This window comes from Antrostomus carolinensis, unplaced genomic scaffold (genome assembly GCF_000700745.2).
Source record: "Antrostomus carolinensis isolate BGI_N321 unplaced genomic scaffold, ASM70074v2 scaffold10906, whole genome shotgun sequence".
Lineage (NCBI taxonomy): Eukaryota > Metazoa > Chordata > Aves > Caprimulgiformes > Caprimulgidae > Antrostomus > Antrostomus carolinensis.
In genome coordinates, this window is record NW_010323945.1 from 1 (window position 1) to 17844 (window position 17844).

Sequence of the window (17844 nt, forward strand, 5' to 3'; positions counted from 1 at the left end):
GATTGTCCCAACCCTGGTGCAGGACCTTGCATTCAGTGTGTGTGCCATTTGTTCCTAAGTCACAGGAGGCCAGCGTGGATAGTGGCATTAATTAAGCCCCACAGAACACTTCAGTGGGTGCAGCCAGTGCAAATGACAAAGCATATTCCTTCTTTCTCTGATAGGGTGCTTTTATCAGTTTTATGCAACAAGTTGCATCTGTTGATTTCCATAGCATTTGATGGCTTCCAAACAGATTCCTCTGCCTTTGACATCTACTCCCTCATCTAGAATTGGTTCTTTCACCTTCCCAGGCATTTCACCCACATGTCTCTTGGTTCGTCTGCAGCACGAGGGAATGCTGAACTCCTCTTCTCTGGGAGCCCTGCCATCCCCACTCCCAAGCTGTCACAATAAATAACCCCACTTTCCTAGTGCCTGGAATGTTGGCACTGTTCTTGCCACTTCTTTCTTCTCTACCCCACACACAGACACCAGCATTTTGTTTTGTTGGTCTTCCCTAGTGTGTGTTCCGCCCTGTTCCTTCTTTTCCAGCCTTAATGCAGAAACCCAGCTTCATACTTGGAATAATCTCTAAAAATAACCTTGCTTGTTCTATCCCAAAACATTTCCATTTCAGCTGTTCCAAACTCCCCACTGTTCTTTTCTAGCATTGTGAAAGTGCTGCCACCTTCCCTTTTCATTTTAGCTGTATTGGCCTGCTCGGGCACTTCATCATTTTGTTGAAGCCCACATCGGTGTCAGACATCCCATCCTTGCTTTCTGCATTTTTTTCTGTTGTTAGTTTCCTCCTCTTCTTTTCAGTTCTTGTGCTCATCCCCACACATCTGTTTCATTTCTTTCTCCCCTAATGGTTGTCCAGAATCAAGAATGTCTTCATATTCCAGCGTGATGTGCATACTCTCACCTTTCTGGGGAGAGAAGAGGAAGCGCTGCTTATCTTCCTACCTACGAGAGCATGTTCTGTGATGTACCTGTCTTGGCATGAGGGCAAAGGTATCCTCCACTCATACTATGTGTGTCCCTTTCCACCTTGGTAGAAGTATGTCATAGAATCATGGCGCTTGGAAAAAGCAGGTGACAATAAAGAACAGTGATGAAGAGGCTTGGAGAAGTAACAGCTTCCCCTTTTGTTTCCTACTGTTTCACACTGAATTGCATCTTAATGTTAGGAATTTAGAGAAGTACATCCCCTAACTCTGCTGTCTCCAGTTGGTCCAGAAAAATCTGAATAAATGGAACCTCTCGGCATGCTGTAAAGCTTGCTGTTTGTTATGAGATGTCAAATAAGTGTTCAGAAAGGGCTGTCTTTGCCAGCATGCCATACCAGCACTCCTGACTGGCAGACTGGCTCTCCTTTTTGTCTCTAGAGTGGACAAATGGGTTACATACCAATGCTTTTATTTTTATCCTTTTTGAAATACTGTGTCAAATCATACATTTGGAGCAATACAAAAATTGAAATGCTTTTCCTTCAGAAAATTTCATATATATTATAAATAGTTGAACAAGCCAAAATGCATCTAGCAGGAAGATTTGGAGAGGCTGCTGGCTTGGAACGCTCTCCCACCCCTCTCTTTAATAGTTGACGTACCTGGTTTTGGTCCATTTTTTAAACAAGTTGTACATTAATATTCAGAAAGACATTTTAGGGACATTGTTCTTAAGCAGTGTAAACAACTGAGTACCTCTGTAATGAGTATATTAGCACTCTGAACTGTTTTATCGGATAAACTTGTGTCAGATGTCTCATGCAGTCTCATTTTACCCCAAAGAGACAACTGTCAATTCAGTAATGACTGATGTGACAGGAAACATCACGCAATATCAAGAGACTTGTTTCAGTATTTGATTAGTAGAAACATATATGCAGATTGCACAGTTTCTCTGAGGCAGGGATTAGTGAAAGAGACCGTGATGCCATGGTTTATGCATCCCCGTCTTCATTTATAGTTAACTATGAACTTACCAGCTAAAGGAATGGTGACATTTTTTTTCCTTGGTCCCATTACCTGCACAATCATTTTTATTCTGTCTCCATTGCTTTCAGAGCTTCTGGGCAGTGGCACAACAGCCTTTTAAAAAGAAATCTGGCTGAAACAAATTTACAAAAAATGCTTATTCTGCCACCTACCTACAATAATGAAGTAACAATAATAATAATAATAATAATAGAAAGTTCAGAACCAGTTGCTTTTCCTCTGGAATCTCTAGGAAATTAAAGCTATAAATAACTGATAACCTGGTCTCAAACATGGTTGTCCATATTTGGACAGCTGTCCTGCTGGAAAGAGGGTTTCTAGATGTCCAAATTATAGGCAGCATTTTATTTTTAGCCTTGCCTAGTTGTGAGACATTGTATTTAGAACTGTGGCAGTCTCATCTTCAGAAAAAATGACCAGTTGTTTATTAATGAGTTAATACTGGATGTTATTGGTGATTAAAGGTGTGCAACATTAATAGCTTTTAACTCTGGAACACCTTGCTGTTAGTGTTTTCAAATTCTCTATAAATTCTCTTTATTAATAATTATCATCACTAAGTATGCAATTTAAGACAAGTCTTGCTAGCCTCATTTTTTTAGAGGGAGAAAAAGGAAAACTGGAAATGGCAGAGTGTCCTTCCAGAACTCCAGAGTGGTCTGGCTAAAAAGAACTGTAGCCTAGATCTCTTGACTCCCAGCTAGCCCAAAGAGGCTGTGTTTTTCCTGAGTAATTGGTAATGGATGTTGTTTCTGCATACAACAGCTAGAGGGTTTGGGAGTGAGGAAAATAGTCAAGTTGAGCTTATACAACAGTGCTTAAGCCAGGCAGCTCATGATTATTTTTTTCCCCATCTGTTAAATGCCATCCCCATTCATAGATCTGGTTTTTGCACAGTAACATTGAAGTGCACACCACAAGCATCACGTGTGTTTCTTTTCCTGATACTGTCTGGAGGAATCAAAGAGCCTTTATTAAAGATTATTAGTATGTTCTGTTTCTGGGGTTTTTTTGGTTGTTGTTTTTTTGTTTTGTTTTTTTTCTGTGATATGAACCTGAAATCTTGGCAGAAAAATAAAATGAAACCAACCAACCATTAACACTAGACCTCTGAGAGAGCTGCTCTCTGCTCCAGCCATGCATTAGCTGGGGCAGGTTACAGCTGCTCTGCTCCTGCTCTTACTTGAGCTCAAGTTGTGTCACAGAACTGAGGAAGGAAAAAAAGCTGCACCTACAAACCTCTGCTAGCCAGGATGTGGATTTACTGCAGCCACTGAAGCTGGGTGGTCGGAAGAGTGGTGGGATAATTTCCATTCCAACCAGGTGATAAAGCCACACCTGCATTTCTGTACCTCCTAGCTGAGACTTGGCTCTGGGCCTGAGCTAACATGTGAGTGAGCAGGACAATAGGGTGATGAAAACAAGAAAAAGGATATCAGGTGCAAAGAAGGAAGGAAGGAGTGTACTGATTAAATGCAGGTAATAGGTCTGTGTTTCTTGCTTTTCGTTTCATATTCTCGTGTTTAAAGAGGAGGATGCAATACCCATTATCTCTAGGGTGTAAGGTGAGTGTTGAGATGAAATCTGAGCAGCATTATGACTTCTAAGATAGACACAAAAATTTTCTGCCCAGTGCCATGGGTTAAATTGCACAATAACAATCTCACCTAAAAAGTATAAACCCCCCCTGTATTTTCGTGGTGACTGTAGTTTGTAGGATTTATTTAGGGTACCAGGAAATTTATAATTGATTTAAACTTTCAATAAATATCTACTTTTAACACACTCCCAGCTGTCAGTTGCAATAACACACTCGCAACTGCAATAATTAATGCAGCTTTTTGATATAAATGTATTTTAGACCACTGGAACAGTTGCTAAAGACAATCCCCTTATCTTTGACTGAAATTTTAAGCCAGCAATGTTTCTTACTCCTGTTTTCTCAGAAAGCATCCAGAAAACCAGTCAGAATTCAACCCTGCAAATTATTATGTCACTTTCCTAATTTTAGATTTTAAAGTAAATTCTATGTTCTTCACAGCTTATTAGTTTTTAAAATATCTGTATATTTTGAACAAACTCATATTAAGTCATGTCAAAACTAAGAAAGTTTGGTTTGAACTAAAGTACCTGACCATAGATGGGATTATTTCAAGCACATAGAGATTTAGAAGTTATTACAAGAATGTGATCTTGACCTTTCATTACATTTTATTAAGATAAGGTCTGAGCCTGTGTCATTGTTTGGAAGCGGACAACTGTGTCCTCAGGACATGGTCAGCGAGCAGCTGATATTTGTAGTTTGGTTTTTTTTTTTGTTTGAGGTATTAGCTTGTGTTATTTCCAAAACTTTTCCTTGCACTTAAAAATGAAATACTGCTAATGTTAATCTGGTTTCGAAGTTTGTGTTGCCTTTTCTATGATATTTGTACTTAATAATTGGATCTTAGAGTTTTGAAGTTGTTTTATGTCCTGGGATCCCCAAACTCTTGCATTTGTAACAGGAATGATGCTCACTTAAGGTTATTTGTTGTTTATCTGTACTCCCACCTGAATTCTTAGGATTTTAATTTCAAACATTTATTTATGTCTTCCTATCACACTTAAGTACAGGAATCACCCCTGCTTGAGATCTTTTAGAGCACTAAGCCCCAGAAGGAGGCCTGAAAGAAGAAACTGAAGTTCTAACTGTCAAAATTGCTCATGATTTTAATTAAAATAATTGACACAAATACTTGGTACAGATGTACCTAAAAGGGAGAATCACTACTCATTGACTTAAAAGATGTGCTGTCAGCTACAGATTAAACAACAACAGTAGAAATTAAGTGCATTATTAAATGCCCAAACTGCATATTGAAGACTGGTTTTTTAATAAACGTGACAAGTCCCTTTGCTTTAGGCCTCATTGCTGTAAGTGTACAAGGTATCAGATTTTACAAGTCTCTAAAGAGAGAATTTGGGCTTAAGTAGTTCAGAAAATTCTTGAAGTGCTACATATTTGTACTTTTTTTTAATTGTTCCATGAAGTAGCCTTTGTTTTAACACTGTCTTCCATTGGAAGCCACAGAGTGAAGTAATTAAACTTCATAACAGTCACTGCTAGTTAAATCAAAATACCTTGTATGTGTACACCACATGCTATAGCAATTCAGAAAGATCTTGACAACTGTTACACAAGCCGTTGCTTTCTTCAAAGTCTGTTGCATTGTCTGTCACTACGTGGGAAGGAGAATAATTTCAGGAAATGGGAACCTTGACACGATACTAAAAATAGATGTTGAACACCTCTAGCACTTACGTTTAACTAAAATTAAAACTGTAGCATCTCATGTTTTTAGGCAACTTAATTTTATATATGGTTAGTGTTTGTTATTGGAATGAGACAAAACAGGGAAAGTTCTAGGGAAAGGTTCTTCATTATATGCTCTCATTGTGAAATTAAGTTCACTTGGTGAGTCAAAAGGGAAAAGTTAGTGTTAGATAGACACTGAATAATACATGAAAATAAATTGTCATTTATTGTATTTTTTGACAAGTCAGATTGCCAAGTTCTCTGTGCTATTGACAGCATTATGAGCAGGTCCACTCCTGAAATCATCCCTTGGGAAGATCCATGCCTTTTCCTTTGCCTTTCGCCTTTACTGTTACAAAACTGAAAATGTCAACATCAAATTTTCAATCACCAGAAGGAGAGAACAACAACAAAAATAACTTTTCTTACTCAGTAAAGTATATAGGTTTATATATATGGGGATTTGGGGGGTTTTTGTTGGTTTGTTTTTTAGGTTTTACTAACTTCCAGTTATAATAGCTCTGCATTTTGGCTTACTACTCAAATACTTTTTGGGTTACTACTCCAGACTTTTCCTACGATGAGCTTCTGTTATTGCTGTAGGAATTTCTTTGTGGACTATGAGTAAATACTTACTTTTTTTATTTTAACCCTTTGCTGTTGAAATTGCCGAGTTGCTTTTGTTTCTCCAGGCATTTCAAGTGGCACCTATCTGAAGGCTCATTTTGGTCAGCAAGTGAAGCTAATAGCATTAGTTTACAGTGGTGGCACACAAGGACTCATGTGATGAGTTCAGATTACTTTGGTGAGCAATATAAAAGGGGAAAATCTGCTCCAGTGACTCTGTATTACTGCTGAACATAGAAATAATTTGCTTTCTTGGGGCTACAGGTATTTGTTCCGAGGATGAAATGGGTTCATTGTCTTTCTGTTTTTCAGTGGAGTGCTATTCATGCCATCAAATTTAGGCTCCTTTACAGAGTGGAAAGAAAGGCCTTCAATTTAGGTTCAGATGAATCAGCTCCATTGATGAAAGGGGCAACAGTGATCAGTAGGATTAGCATTTGGTCAGGTGACAGAATTAGATTATTTTGTTGTTACTGGTATTGATTTGTTTTCTTTTTTTTGAGGAATTTGGTAGTTTTGCCATTATGCCATTTGCCAACATGTGAAATGCCATATCCAGCATTTCACATGTTGGATTTTTCAGCTGAAAAATCTAATACTAATACTGACTTTTGTCTGATTAAGCTGTCTTTTAACATTACAACCAGAATCAATGCTTTTTATTTTTTCTCTAAAACATTAAAAGTTATATAATTTCTAAGAAATAAATACTCTATTTCTTACATTGAATTTATTAAATATGTAATGTATGTTGCATCAATTTTATTGTTAAGAATGAATGAATTTTGAGATTATAGCAACTAGGAAAAGAGGAAATGGCCTCACATTGTGCCAAGGGAAGTTTGGATTGGATATTAGGAATAATTTCTGTCCTGAAAGGGTTCTGAGGCATTGGAAGGGGTTGCCCAGGGCAGTGGTGGAGTCCCCATCCCTGGAGGGATTTAAGAGTCAAGTAGACATAGTGCTGAGGGACATGGGTTAGGGGGGGGATTTGTGAGAGTTGGGTTGATGATTGGACTTGATGATCTTAAAGGGCTTTTCCAGTCTAGCCAATTCTGTGACTGTGTGATTTTATGGAAGTCTTGGAGAATTTCAAAATCGTATTTTTTATAATATTCCTGATGATACTGTAAACACTTGTTTATTTTTTATGAAGTTTGTGTGTGTCTGCAGGCTTAAGTTGTTGATCTGCACTGCGTAAGCCAAACTGATGTGCACTTTTAAATATTTTCCTTGGTCCCTGTTAGGCAAGCCTCCTACTAAATCAGTTAATTTAGGAGTTTGTGAGGAATTAGGCCTGAGTAAATCATCTGACTGAGAAGCTTTCCATAATGGCTTGTCTGAAATATATTTCTAGTTATCAGAACATAGTCTTTTTATACTGTTGAAAACATATCACAATAAGTTTCTTTACATAACCAGTACGTCTCTTTACACGTCATCCACTTCTCAGAAAAGAGAAATGCCCCCCCGTCCAAAGGAAAAGGATGTGTGGTGAGCACTCATAGCAGATAATGAGAGTTTCAGAATGAACGGAAAGGCTGGAAAAAATGTAGATATCAACCAACGAGGGAGGCTTTAAGACAAAAAGAAAAGGAAGGTAGGAGTTCATGTTTGGGTCCTGTGGTCTAGCCTAGGAATTCTGCTTGTTAGAGATAATGGTTGCCATCAGAGGTGATGACTGCACCACAGTTCAGACCTTAAGTTAAGGTAGGACCGTCTCATTTTCAGTGATATGGTGTAAGCAACTGTTTTCTACTGTCAGTAAAAGATACCCTGATTTCTTAGTCTGAAGCAGAGCTCTGCAGTGGGCAACCTCACTGAACTTGTGTGAAATGCTGAAGAAGAGGTTGGTTAAGAACAGGCCACTTCTTGTTTTGGGCTAACCTCTTAGCTGCCCCTGCATGCCAATGCGTTCCAGCCATTAAAATCAAATGGAAAATGAGACAAAATGGAATTGAGACCATTACTAGACAATACATGTTCAGGTGCCTGAGCTCTGTTGTATGTCTTTTGTTGCTTCTGGACCTTGTTTGTTGGGAGAACTGTTTTAAGTTGCTTGCACTAGTTGTGAGAATAATGCGTTTAAAAATAACCTGCTGAAAAAAGCACTCTTAAAAAAAAACAACCCAAAAAACAACTATGGAAGGGCCTGGAAATCTTGGAATTGCTTTACAGTATAGTGTGGATACTGCAGAAATTCAGCAGTGTGGCTCTCACCATTACTTTTTACATAGGACTCATACTGTAGTGCTTTTATTTTATAAATTTTCTTAAATTTTCTTAAAACTTACTCTGAATTTTAGTTCTAATGTAAAAACCAAAGTTTTGTGCTTAGATCTAACACCCTGTCTCTGCATTTTGCATATGGTAATGCTGGTACATTTAGGACCAAATAAACTTGATGCTGAAGAGTAAATGTATTAAGATCTGAGTTTTCTTCTTGTAAATCTCTAGAATTAATTGCAGTGTTTGCATGTGAAAGTACTTCAGAGTCTCATTAAAAAAATGAAGGGGGTGTTTTTGTAAGAATGTCAGTGTTGCACTGCCTGTTTAGCCTTGTACAGTTAGTTTCTCACTCTAGTCCACAGTATTGCAGGTCGACTTTCTGGACTAGGATGAACTCTGTAATAAAACAAAAAATTTTAGAGTTCTGCTGATGTAGATCTGGTTTTCTTTGTGAAGAATGTTGTTTACCAAAGAGGAGTGTTAGTGAAGGATCTATGTATTTCAAGAGGGGAAAGTGTGGGAAATACATTAGTTTCATTTGTTTTTAAATTGCTATATTGAAAAATATGTATCCTTGGGCAAGATGACTTAACTCAGGGTAGTGTTCAGTGGGTGCTTATACTTTGCCTTTGAAACCCACACAGACCGGTGCAGGTTTAAGTGGTGTGATTCAAAGAGGTGAATGGTGAAATAGCAAACACAGAGTGTAGAGCCTCCTCACTTTTCACTCAGCAAATAGCGATTCATTCCAGAGGCAAAGATAATAATTATTAAAAAAAAATAAAAAAAAATTTACAAGTATTGTTTTAATATTCGGGGCTAAGCGAACTGCGGAAATTGTGATTTACTGTGTTTTAGACTGGGGGGGATCAGCTCTAAGGAATACTGCCGTCCTTTCCAACGGTGTCTCAGCATTGACAGGATGTTTATGGGACCCAAGGAGTAGCCTATCCATCACGCTAGCCAGCCCTATGGGTTAGTTTAGAATATCACCTCTTTCCCCAAACATTTGTCTGCTTTGTATTAACAGAGTCCTTTCCTCCTCCTGTTCAACCACACCTTGTCCTTCTGCTGGTCAAAGATTGAAGAAAACCAGGGTTTATAGTCCCTCCACCCCTGACACCCCAGATTTAGCTTAGTACAGCCAAGCTTACAGGAGATGATGGCCCCTGTGTTAAATAATGCTATTCTGGATATGGTTAATTTTGTGTCCTCGCTCTTTGGGTACTCCAGGTGAATCAAAAGGTGCTTTTTTTCATGTGATCCAAATCATGTATTCAGGTATAAATTAGTGTTGAAAGAAAAGTATATAGCTCAAAAGGCATTTAACTACTGCACTTGACAGACTTCGCCGACTTCTCTCCTGTGCTCATTGATTAAGTCCTGAGGTGTATTTTATATGAGTGTTCTTTCTGCTTTTGTGAACGGTACGTATTCAGAGGAATATACTTGAAGAACCCTGAATCAGTGAGAAGATTTTGATTTTAATACTTAAAGGCTGTTTAGAAGTTTTAAAATTAAAATTTTACTGTCTTTAAATTTAGTTCCTAAATCTTCTATCTCTCCCAGTTGAATTTTCACATGTTTCATTGTTATTAAATTTCTTTAAAGAGAATGATTCTTCATTCTCATCACATTGAGGGCATATGCATGCATATATTTGCAACCATAAAAACGTTAGAATGTCATGTTTGTTTGGGTTTGGTGAGTTGGGGTTGTTTTCATTTTTTATTTTCTTTGAGCGGCTTAAAAATCTCTGAAGACTGAAAAAGTGACAGGGGAATATTCTCCAAAAAGTGACAGGGGAATATTCTATATTTTCTTTTGGTGATCTTAAAAGCGAACAGGGTTATGGAAGAATGGATTTTTGAGAGGAGTGTAAGAAATGTGGGAGACTGAAAAGAGCTTTTTCTAAGGGCAGAGAGGATTTTCTTCACCTTCTGCACAGCTGCCAAAGCATATGGCTTAAAAATCTTGTTTGTTACAATTCATCTGACTCCTTGCTACATGTACTCAAGCCATCTTTCCCTCACACTTCATCTGTCTCAGTTCATCTGTAAACTGTATTGACCTGTGAGAGAGCAGAGCTAGTGAAGAGGTTGGTAAAATGGTAAATAACAACGAGCTTGAGTCCCTGAGACAGAACTTGATAAATTATGAGCAGCCAAGCGTGTTTTCTTGCAGCTAAATGCAAGGTTATGCAAATAAGAAGACTGTAATTGTGGTTTGACAGAGGGCTGTGCTGGGCCACTGTGTTCTGGTCCAAACCCCTGACTTCAGAAAGGCAGCTGGAAAAGTGTAAAGGGCTCAGGCTGGCTCCAAAATGTGAAAATGTGCATTGAGGCAGAAACTGAAGAGCTCAATCTATTTATCAGCCATGAAGTAACGAGACAACTTCATCATACTGTGTGAGTACCCAGACGAGGAGATGTCTGTAAAGGAGGGATTTTTTCCAGAGCTGTATTTCTGTGACTGGGTGATTAACTCAGGAAAGTTCCGACTGGTAATGAAGTGCATGTTTGTAGCCTTTCTGAAGGATAAGTGTCTGTTGAAGCACTCTTCACATCCCGGATTCAGAGTGCCAGATGCTGGACAGAATGTTACGACATGTCTTATACAGGAGTTCAGAGCAGTTGCAGAGCTTGTAAGTTTTAAAATCTGTGTCTGTGTGGGGTTCAATGTCAGTAAAACCAGGCAAAGGCCACGTATGTAGGCTAAGGACTGTGAAAGAGTATGCTTCACAGTCTTAAAAGTGTCATCACTTATGATTTAGCACTGAGTGCATCTGCTTTTCCCAGAAGGACTTCACATGCTGACAGCACGTATTGCTGCTTGAACTACCTGTTGTATTTGAAGTAACTTTTCTTCTCGGGAACATTCTGGTAATAAAAGTCATTTAAACAGATAAAGGAATGGTCAATATGCCATAAAAATTGTTTATCACTTCAAGCGTTTTAAGTTTCCTTTAAATCTGAGGGATATTTTTCCAAGACCTTTGAGGATTTGTTGTATAGTATGGGCTTTTGTTGGTTCTGGTTTCAATTTTGCTCTTAACAAAGCCTGTGAAGTCAGAAAACAGCTTTCTGAAGCTGCGTTTCTCTAAACGTAGCTTTGCTGTAAGAACAGGCACTAAGTTTTCAAGGTGTTGTATACTGGGCTACTGTGTGTGTGAAGTCTGTGAGCTGGACAGAACAAGTTGCCATCACGCTACTCTGATGGGATGGCTGTCCTGCTATGCAGCCTTCCCCCGTGGAACGAGGAAAAGGCAGCTCTATGCTGATCTAAACTGGAAGAGACCCTAAAATTATAAGTGTATTTAAAAAAAAAATAGTACAAATTCAATAATTTGGCACATTGCCTGAATGGATCTCAAAACATCTCATGATCCTCATGAGGAAGATATTATTACTCTTTTACGGAGTGGTGAGAGCCAAATGCACAGGGCTGGCAAAAAGAAAAGGGGGCTTTTGATAAGGTACTAAATGTAGCTGATCGCTTCTTGGCCCTAGTTCCTTGTTGTCTGTTTTGTTCTAAGCATCTCTTCATTGGGGAAAAAAGGTACAGATGAGTAGTTTAAAGTATTGTCTAACATCTTTTTTAAAAAAAATTGGAGAGTGCAGATATGTTATTTTGAGTTTTCATCCCATTTTCAACGAAAGTGAACACTTAATGATGGTACATATATGTAACTGTCAGATTGTATTTTTGATAGTTATGGAGAATAAGTTAATTTATCTTATTCCTAAGGCTTCAGAAATGTGATATGTATATTTGAAATTCTTATATCAATGACCAGAAAAGGGAAGGAAATAAAGAGATGGGCAGCATCAAAATGTATTTTGCATTTTTTAGTAGTAAGGGTATTTCTTCAGTAGAAAACTTTCAAAGGTAACTGTTCTTAAACCTGGTGTTGGGCAGAGTCTTTTAACAGTATCCTCTGAGTTATTTTCTTCTTGTTCTTTTTCTTGTTAGAACATTTTTGATACAAATGAAAACAAGATGGAGAATGAGGATATTACAAAATTATTTTTTTTTAAACACTTCCATCTATTGTGGGCTTAAAGTTCAGTCAAAATAGACATTTTTAAGAACATTGTGGAAGCATTGTTACCTAATTGGTAATATTTTATTCTGTTATTCAGAGGTTTAGCATACACAAACACTACAGAGATGGTTTGCATAGCATAGGTGGCACAGACTGTCATGGTCTCCCTTGAATTTTATATATGCTTTTTATTTTCCACACGGTGACAAACTTTGCTTGGGCTGGGTGCCTGCATTGTAACAGAGTAAGAACTGTACTGGGTACACTCAGCCCTGTGTCGTGCTGCTGGAGATAGTCAAGAGTAGGTGAGTGTTGTCAGAGGAGGGCAAGGGCAAGCAGACAAGAACAAGGTAAGGTGGTGTTTGCCTGTGAGACTGCCAGTAGCATGTGGGGTCAGATTATTGTGACCGTCTGCTGTATTCATCCTCCATACACCGTTTCAGAGAATAATTTGTTGACATCTGTGAGTCAGTCTTATCTTCCTGCTGCTGAGTTTATTTCCTCTCATGCAAGACTTTCTGGTCTAGCATATAAAGGAATAACCAAGATACTGGGTCCCCTAGATAGATGGTATTAGTAAGCAGGAACAATGCAGATGCACTTTACTTCAGCGAAAATGAAATTCAGTATTTCAGAGTACATAGTTGAGACGTTTTCTGGTGTACAGCAGCATAACCTGGGAGGCACCAGGGTGTTGAAAAGGATACTGAATAATTTGGTAGTCTTTATCGTAAGGTCCGTATGTTATGACTTTTGTATTATATTCTACATCAACAGTTTTGTTCACATTCCTAAACTTGCAGAAATGCACAATGCTTCTACCTGATTTCCTATCCAGTTTTTTCCCTATTAATGTTGCCCTATATATTATCCATATCTTAAGTATAAAATACCATTGATAATACCCAGGACTTTATTTAATATAAATGGATTTTGAAATACAAAACACAGAGGAAAAATGTGCTTTGCCTATGTAGTATACAATTTAAATGTTAAAAAAAAAAAATAAATCTGTCTGTGGAGGATCTGACGTTTTCCTGTAAAAATGAAGCACTCATGTATGTTACAGGTTGTGGTATTCTGTATCACCTAGAGCTGCATTAAACCCAGCCTCATTATGCTCTAGAAGTGATGTAGCAGATATTTAAATTAAAATGTTGTTACAGTGCAAGTGTTTTTGGGTTGGTTTTTTTTTCAAATAATTAAGTTCAGATACATATTTTACAAACATTTTTCAGTTATGAAACAAAAATACTCTTATGTGGAAAACTTGTTATGAAAATGCGCTGTGACTTTTTATTACTTCTGTGTGAAAGGAAAAGCTAAAAGCCATTATTTCTGCTTCGACTTTGAAATATTCCTTTTAAAGACAGTAATTGAACTCTGCTTTTTCATTCCATTTCAGGTTTTCCTTCTATAATCATGGCAAAACCTTACGAATTTAACTGGCAGAAGCTAGTTCCCTCTTTTATGCAAGATGGAGCTGTGTTTGATAGATATGAAGAGGTAAGAGGCCAGTTGCATTTCATTTGCTATTCTCTCTTAAATAAGTAGATGTTACAGAATATTTCATGTTTAGCTTTCATTGTACACAAATATACTTTCAAATAACTCCAGAAATGTCAGGGGGAGGGAATACCAACGTGCTTTATTGCTATACAGATTTTTGCTTTTGAAATAAATTACTTTAAAATATATTTAATCCCTCTGATTTGAAATAAGACCACAGCTAAAGAAAGGGAGATTTGGATCAAAATGTCTGTAAATGTGCATAAAGCTCTTATCTTTGCAGATTCATAGAGCATATTACTGAACGAAGTGAATCCTTCCATTTTTTTGTACATCAATCAAATTGGGGGGTGGAGGGGAATGTCTTTTTTAACATGTAAACTAAGGACCTGCATCCTGCAAAGTAAACAAAACATTTATATTCTGATTCAAATGCATTATTTGAAATCTGGAGTGGTTTTATCTCCTTTAGAAAATCAACCTGTACTCTATCTGAAATATAATTACTATGATCCACTGTTCTGTGCTTTAATCCAAAGCTCTTTAAGAAATGGAAAACAGAACATTTTACACAGGCAGCCAAACTAAAGTGCTCAGACATTTACCTTATTCTCAGCATTGATATGCCTGTGAGAATAGTTTTATCAGGGTCTATTTTTAACCTTGTTTGGACAGGAAATCTCTAAAAGTTGCAGGTATCTCAGTAAGTGCCTTCAGGGTTATTAGTATTTTCCTCTTATCTTTTGAAACGTAAGTAAAAGGTTTGTTGGGTTTTTGTTTTGATTTAGTTTTTCTTTTTAATCATGAGGACTGCCAAGGTAGGAGTAGTTGGTTTACCCTGTATTTTCAGTTTTGGGGACAGATAAACTAGGATACTAGTGGACATTGAATGCCTTAGAAAGGAGGTTCATAAAAGCTCTATTTTTCTTCAGTAAATACTGCTCCAGAAATTCAGCCTATGAAGAACCAAGTGAGGGGATACGTTCCATGGTTGTTCTCTTGCATCTTAGATGACAAACAGAGAATGGGCAGATACAGAAAAGAGTTTAAGTGCTCAAATTTTGGTGTGAGATGAAGAATACTTGTTGAGGCACCTGGGTCCTTGATGTAGTGATAGGAAGAATAAGACATCTCAAAAAGTAACACTTTTGCACTGTAGGTCAGTGTACCCAGCAGGCACCTGTGCAAGACTAGATAATGCTGGGTAGAGGTGGGGTGAGATGGTAGCAGCAGAAGTCTTGCTCCTTGCAGCTGAATTTTCTGCCTTCCAAAACCCTGGAGAAAGGGGGTCCTACTTGGCACCTGTGGAGCAAAAGATTGTTTGTCCATACATGTGGTATTCTTTAGCTGTATTGCCTGCTCTAAGTTTTGCTACAGTTTACTCCAGGTTTGCTATGGTACAGTTGGAAGCCTGGTCTGTTCTATTGAAGTGGACTCTTTTGGAAACATTCAAAAGCTTTCACTTAGGTAACTAGCTGTATATTTTATTTGCAATTTTACAGGAATCGTCAAGGACTGTAAAAAAACCCAGTGACTCAGAAGTTAAGATCTGTAGCCTGTAAACAGTGAGCACTTGATGGTGTGGCCGTTTGGTATTGTCAGATTTATGATACACATAGTCTATTATTTAATTGTGTTGTGGTAGTAACTAGACAGCCTACTCAAGAGAGAGATACCGTTGTTTTAGGTATGCTGTGCAAATATAGCAACATCCAATCCCTATACTATAGGCCTTACAATTTTCAAGAAAAATGTTTCAGATCAGGGCTTCTAATTTTCTTTGAAATCCTGTGTTTAATTCCCTACCCTAACAGAAAGGTCATGTTGGGGAAAAGAGAAATGGTAAGTGAACTAAGGCCATACAGCAGGTCAGTGCAGAACTGGGGCACACGAATCCTGGTACAGGGTCTGGGTGACTGAACAGCTCTAGTACAGCATGAGAGGTCTTCTGTGTGCCCAAGTTTCACTGAGTAGCTAGAAAAGTCTGGGTCATTGTCATGTGGAGCAACATCTTGATTCATTTTTAGCTGATAGATGAGACTACAAAATTACAGAAATTTATTTTGAGCTGAGCGTTATCATATTTGACTGACAAAAAGTCTGAGTCTAGAACAGGGTTATCTCAGCAGAATATGGGAAGAAAAACCAGATGTGATGAAGAATCTTACTGGTCATTGCAAGATGACAAAATGCAGAAAAAGTAATTTAATGAGAAGAGTCAAGGCAAGGGTGGAACATCAACACGAGTGGAGTTTACATAGATGCTTTTGTGAAAACAACATTTTGGGTATATTAAGAGCCTTTTGATAGATGGGGATACAATAAATGACAAAAAGCTGCCTGCCTTTTATTGTGTGAGTAATCTTTCTGGGAAATGCAAGAGACATTCATTTTAATTGGTAGCTAGCTGCTTCTTTATATGAAACAGGACTCTGGGAGTTGTAAAACTAGTAAATCTCTGAGGTATCTGGCAAGAAGCAGCTTTCATGAGGGACGAGTGCTAGGGTAAAAGCAGCAAAATACAAGTTATGGTGGAGAAAGATGGGGCAGAGCAGTGCATGGTGGAAACTCATGCGTAGTGGTGTTGGCTCAGACTGAGCTGCAGCAACTTTCTGTCTCAGCTCCCTTGCCTGTAAAATTAACAGTTATGTGCTACTTGGATGCAAAACTTCAGTGTGTCAGTCCTTAAAACCTGTAAATCTTGTTTAAGGACCTAAAATTGGGTCCTTCCAGAAGTGGTAGACACTTTTCAATAATTAATGTGTCCAGGGAAAAGGAGCAGTTATGCCAAACACAGCATATTCCCTTTGGCTGTGCCCACCTAGAAGGGCTCAAGGACATTACCCAACCGTGAATCCAGGAACTTGGTTACCTCCATGCCCAGTGTCAGCTCAGGATAAGACCTGACTGGAATGTGACCATTCCTTAGCCCACCGGTGCCCTTGTTCCACGGCAGAGGCCAAAAAGGTACCTGTGACTGCCCCACGATGTCCTGCATCCCAGCTCGGGCTGGGGGCCTGCCTCAGAGTAACCCAGTGAGAGCAAACTGTCCTCAGCAGACTTTCTGACCTAAAACCATGCTCCATGGATTGAGGACATTGGATTTTTTTACCTGGTTTTGTTACCTAAATTCAAATTGTCCTGTATGCAAGAGCTTTTGTTCTGAAAATGGTGGTGTAAATTCATGTGCTTGCTGCCCTTGCTGTGTGCACAGGAGAAGACGTGGTATTTCAGGAAGGTACCTCAGTCTTTGACATAGAACAAAACAGTGATCTCTGAAAGAGTAAGCAGTGCTGTAGCCTGCCCACAGGCTTGTTGCTTTTCAATTAAAGAAGTCAGGAAGTATTGGATCCTTTTTTTCTTTAAAATGTGATTGATCCACATAGTATTATCCTGCGTTGTAGCTTAATTTATGATGCATTAATTGAAGCTGGAGGTGTGTGGAGGAAATGGTTTCTTTTAATTCAGCTAATCTGATTTTTTGCCTTGCCCAGTCTCTTTGGTATGACATTCTTTCTTGATTTCTCTAAAAATCAATATCATTCAAACTCTGCTTGCCAGATAAAATGCTCGCAGCATGCATAGTGTCATAGTCTAACAGAAAAGTGCTTCCAAATTTGGAATGTTAAAATGACATATGATCATTTGATCCTAAAGGTAGTATTGGCAAAACATATTTTTAATCTTTACATAGTTTGAAGCATTTGATTTTCAATAATTTTTTTGAAGTTCCATTTCATTAGGGTTTTTGATTAGGTAAGAGTCACTGCTTTCATTAAGCAAACAAAAAAATCTCCATAGTTGCAAAGAAATAGGAAAGTATTAATTAAGTGCATCCTAATGTCTCAAATGGCAGCAAAAAGACAAATCATTAAAAATTACAATTTTTTAAAAGCCTGCCCCTTTCATTTCTGTTTGCTTTGGGAATAGCAGATTCTCCAATAAGGTATTTGGGGAGAAATGTAACAATTTTCTATTTTTGAACAATAAATAAATTAATGACACTTGTCAAACTGACTAAAATAATGGTCTGTTTTTCTTTTCTATAGGAATCTTTTGTCTTTGAAAGCAACTGTCTCTTCCAAGTGGATGAATTTGGCTTTTTTCTGAGCTGGAAAAGTGAAGGAAAGGTATATTACAATTATGTCAGGAATATG

General features: G+C 38.0%; 1 protein-coding gene across 4 annotated transcripts in view; it reads left to right on the plus strand.

Moving 5' to 3' along the window:
* The first annotated feature begins 13591 nt into the window (after positions 1-13591).
* The window catches only part of PLCB4 (phospholipase C beta 4), a 95658-nt gene continuing 91405 nt past the window's right edge, over positions 13592-17844 (plus strand). For 3 of the 4 annotated variants that reach the window (XM_010170761.1, XM_010170762.1, XM_010170763.1), the window contains exons 1-2: positions 13601-13684; positions 17737-17817. In XM_010170761.1, coding sequence (XP_010169063.1) covers positions 13601-13684; positions 17737-17817 — 165 coding nt within the window. Of the gene's footprint in view, positions 13685-17736; positions 17818-17844 lie in introns of all 4 variants that reach the window. The other variant, XM_010170760.2, reaches the window with a different exon arrangement.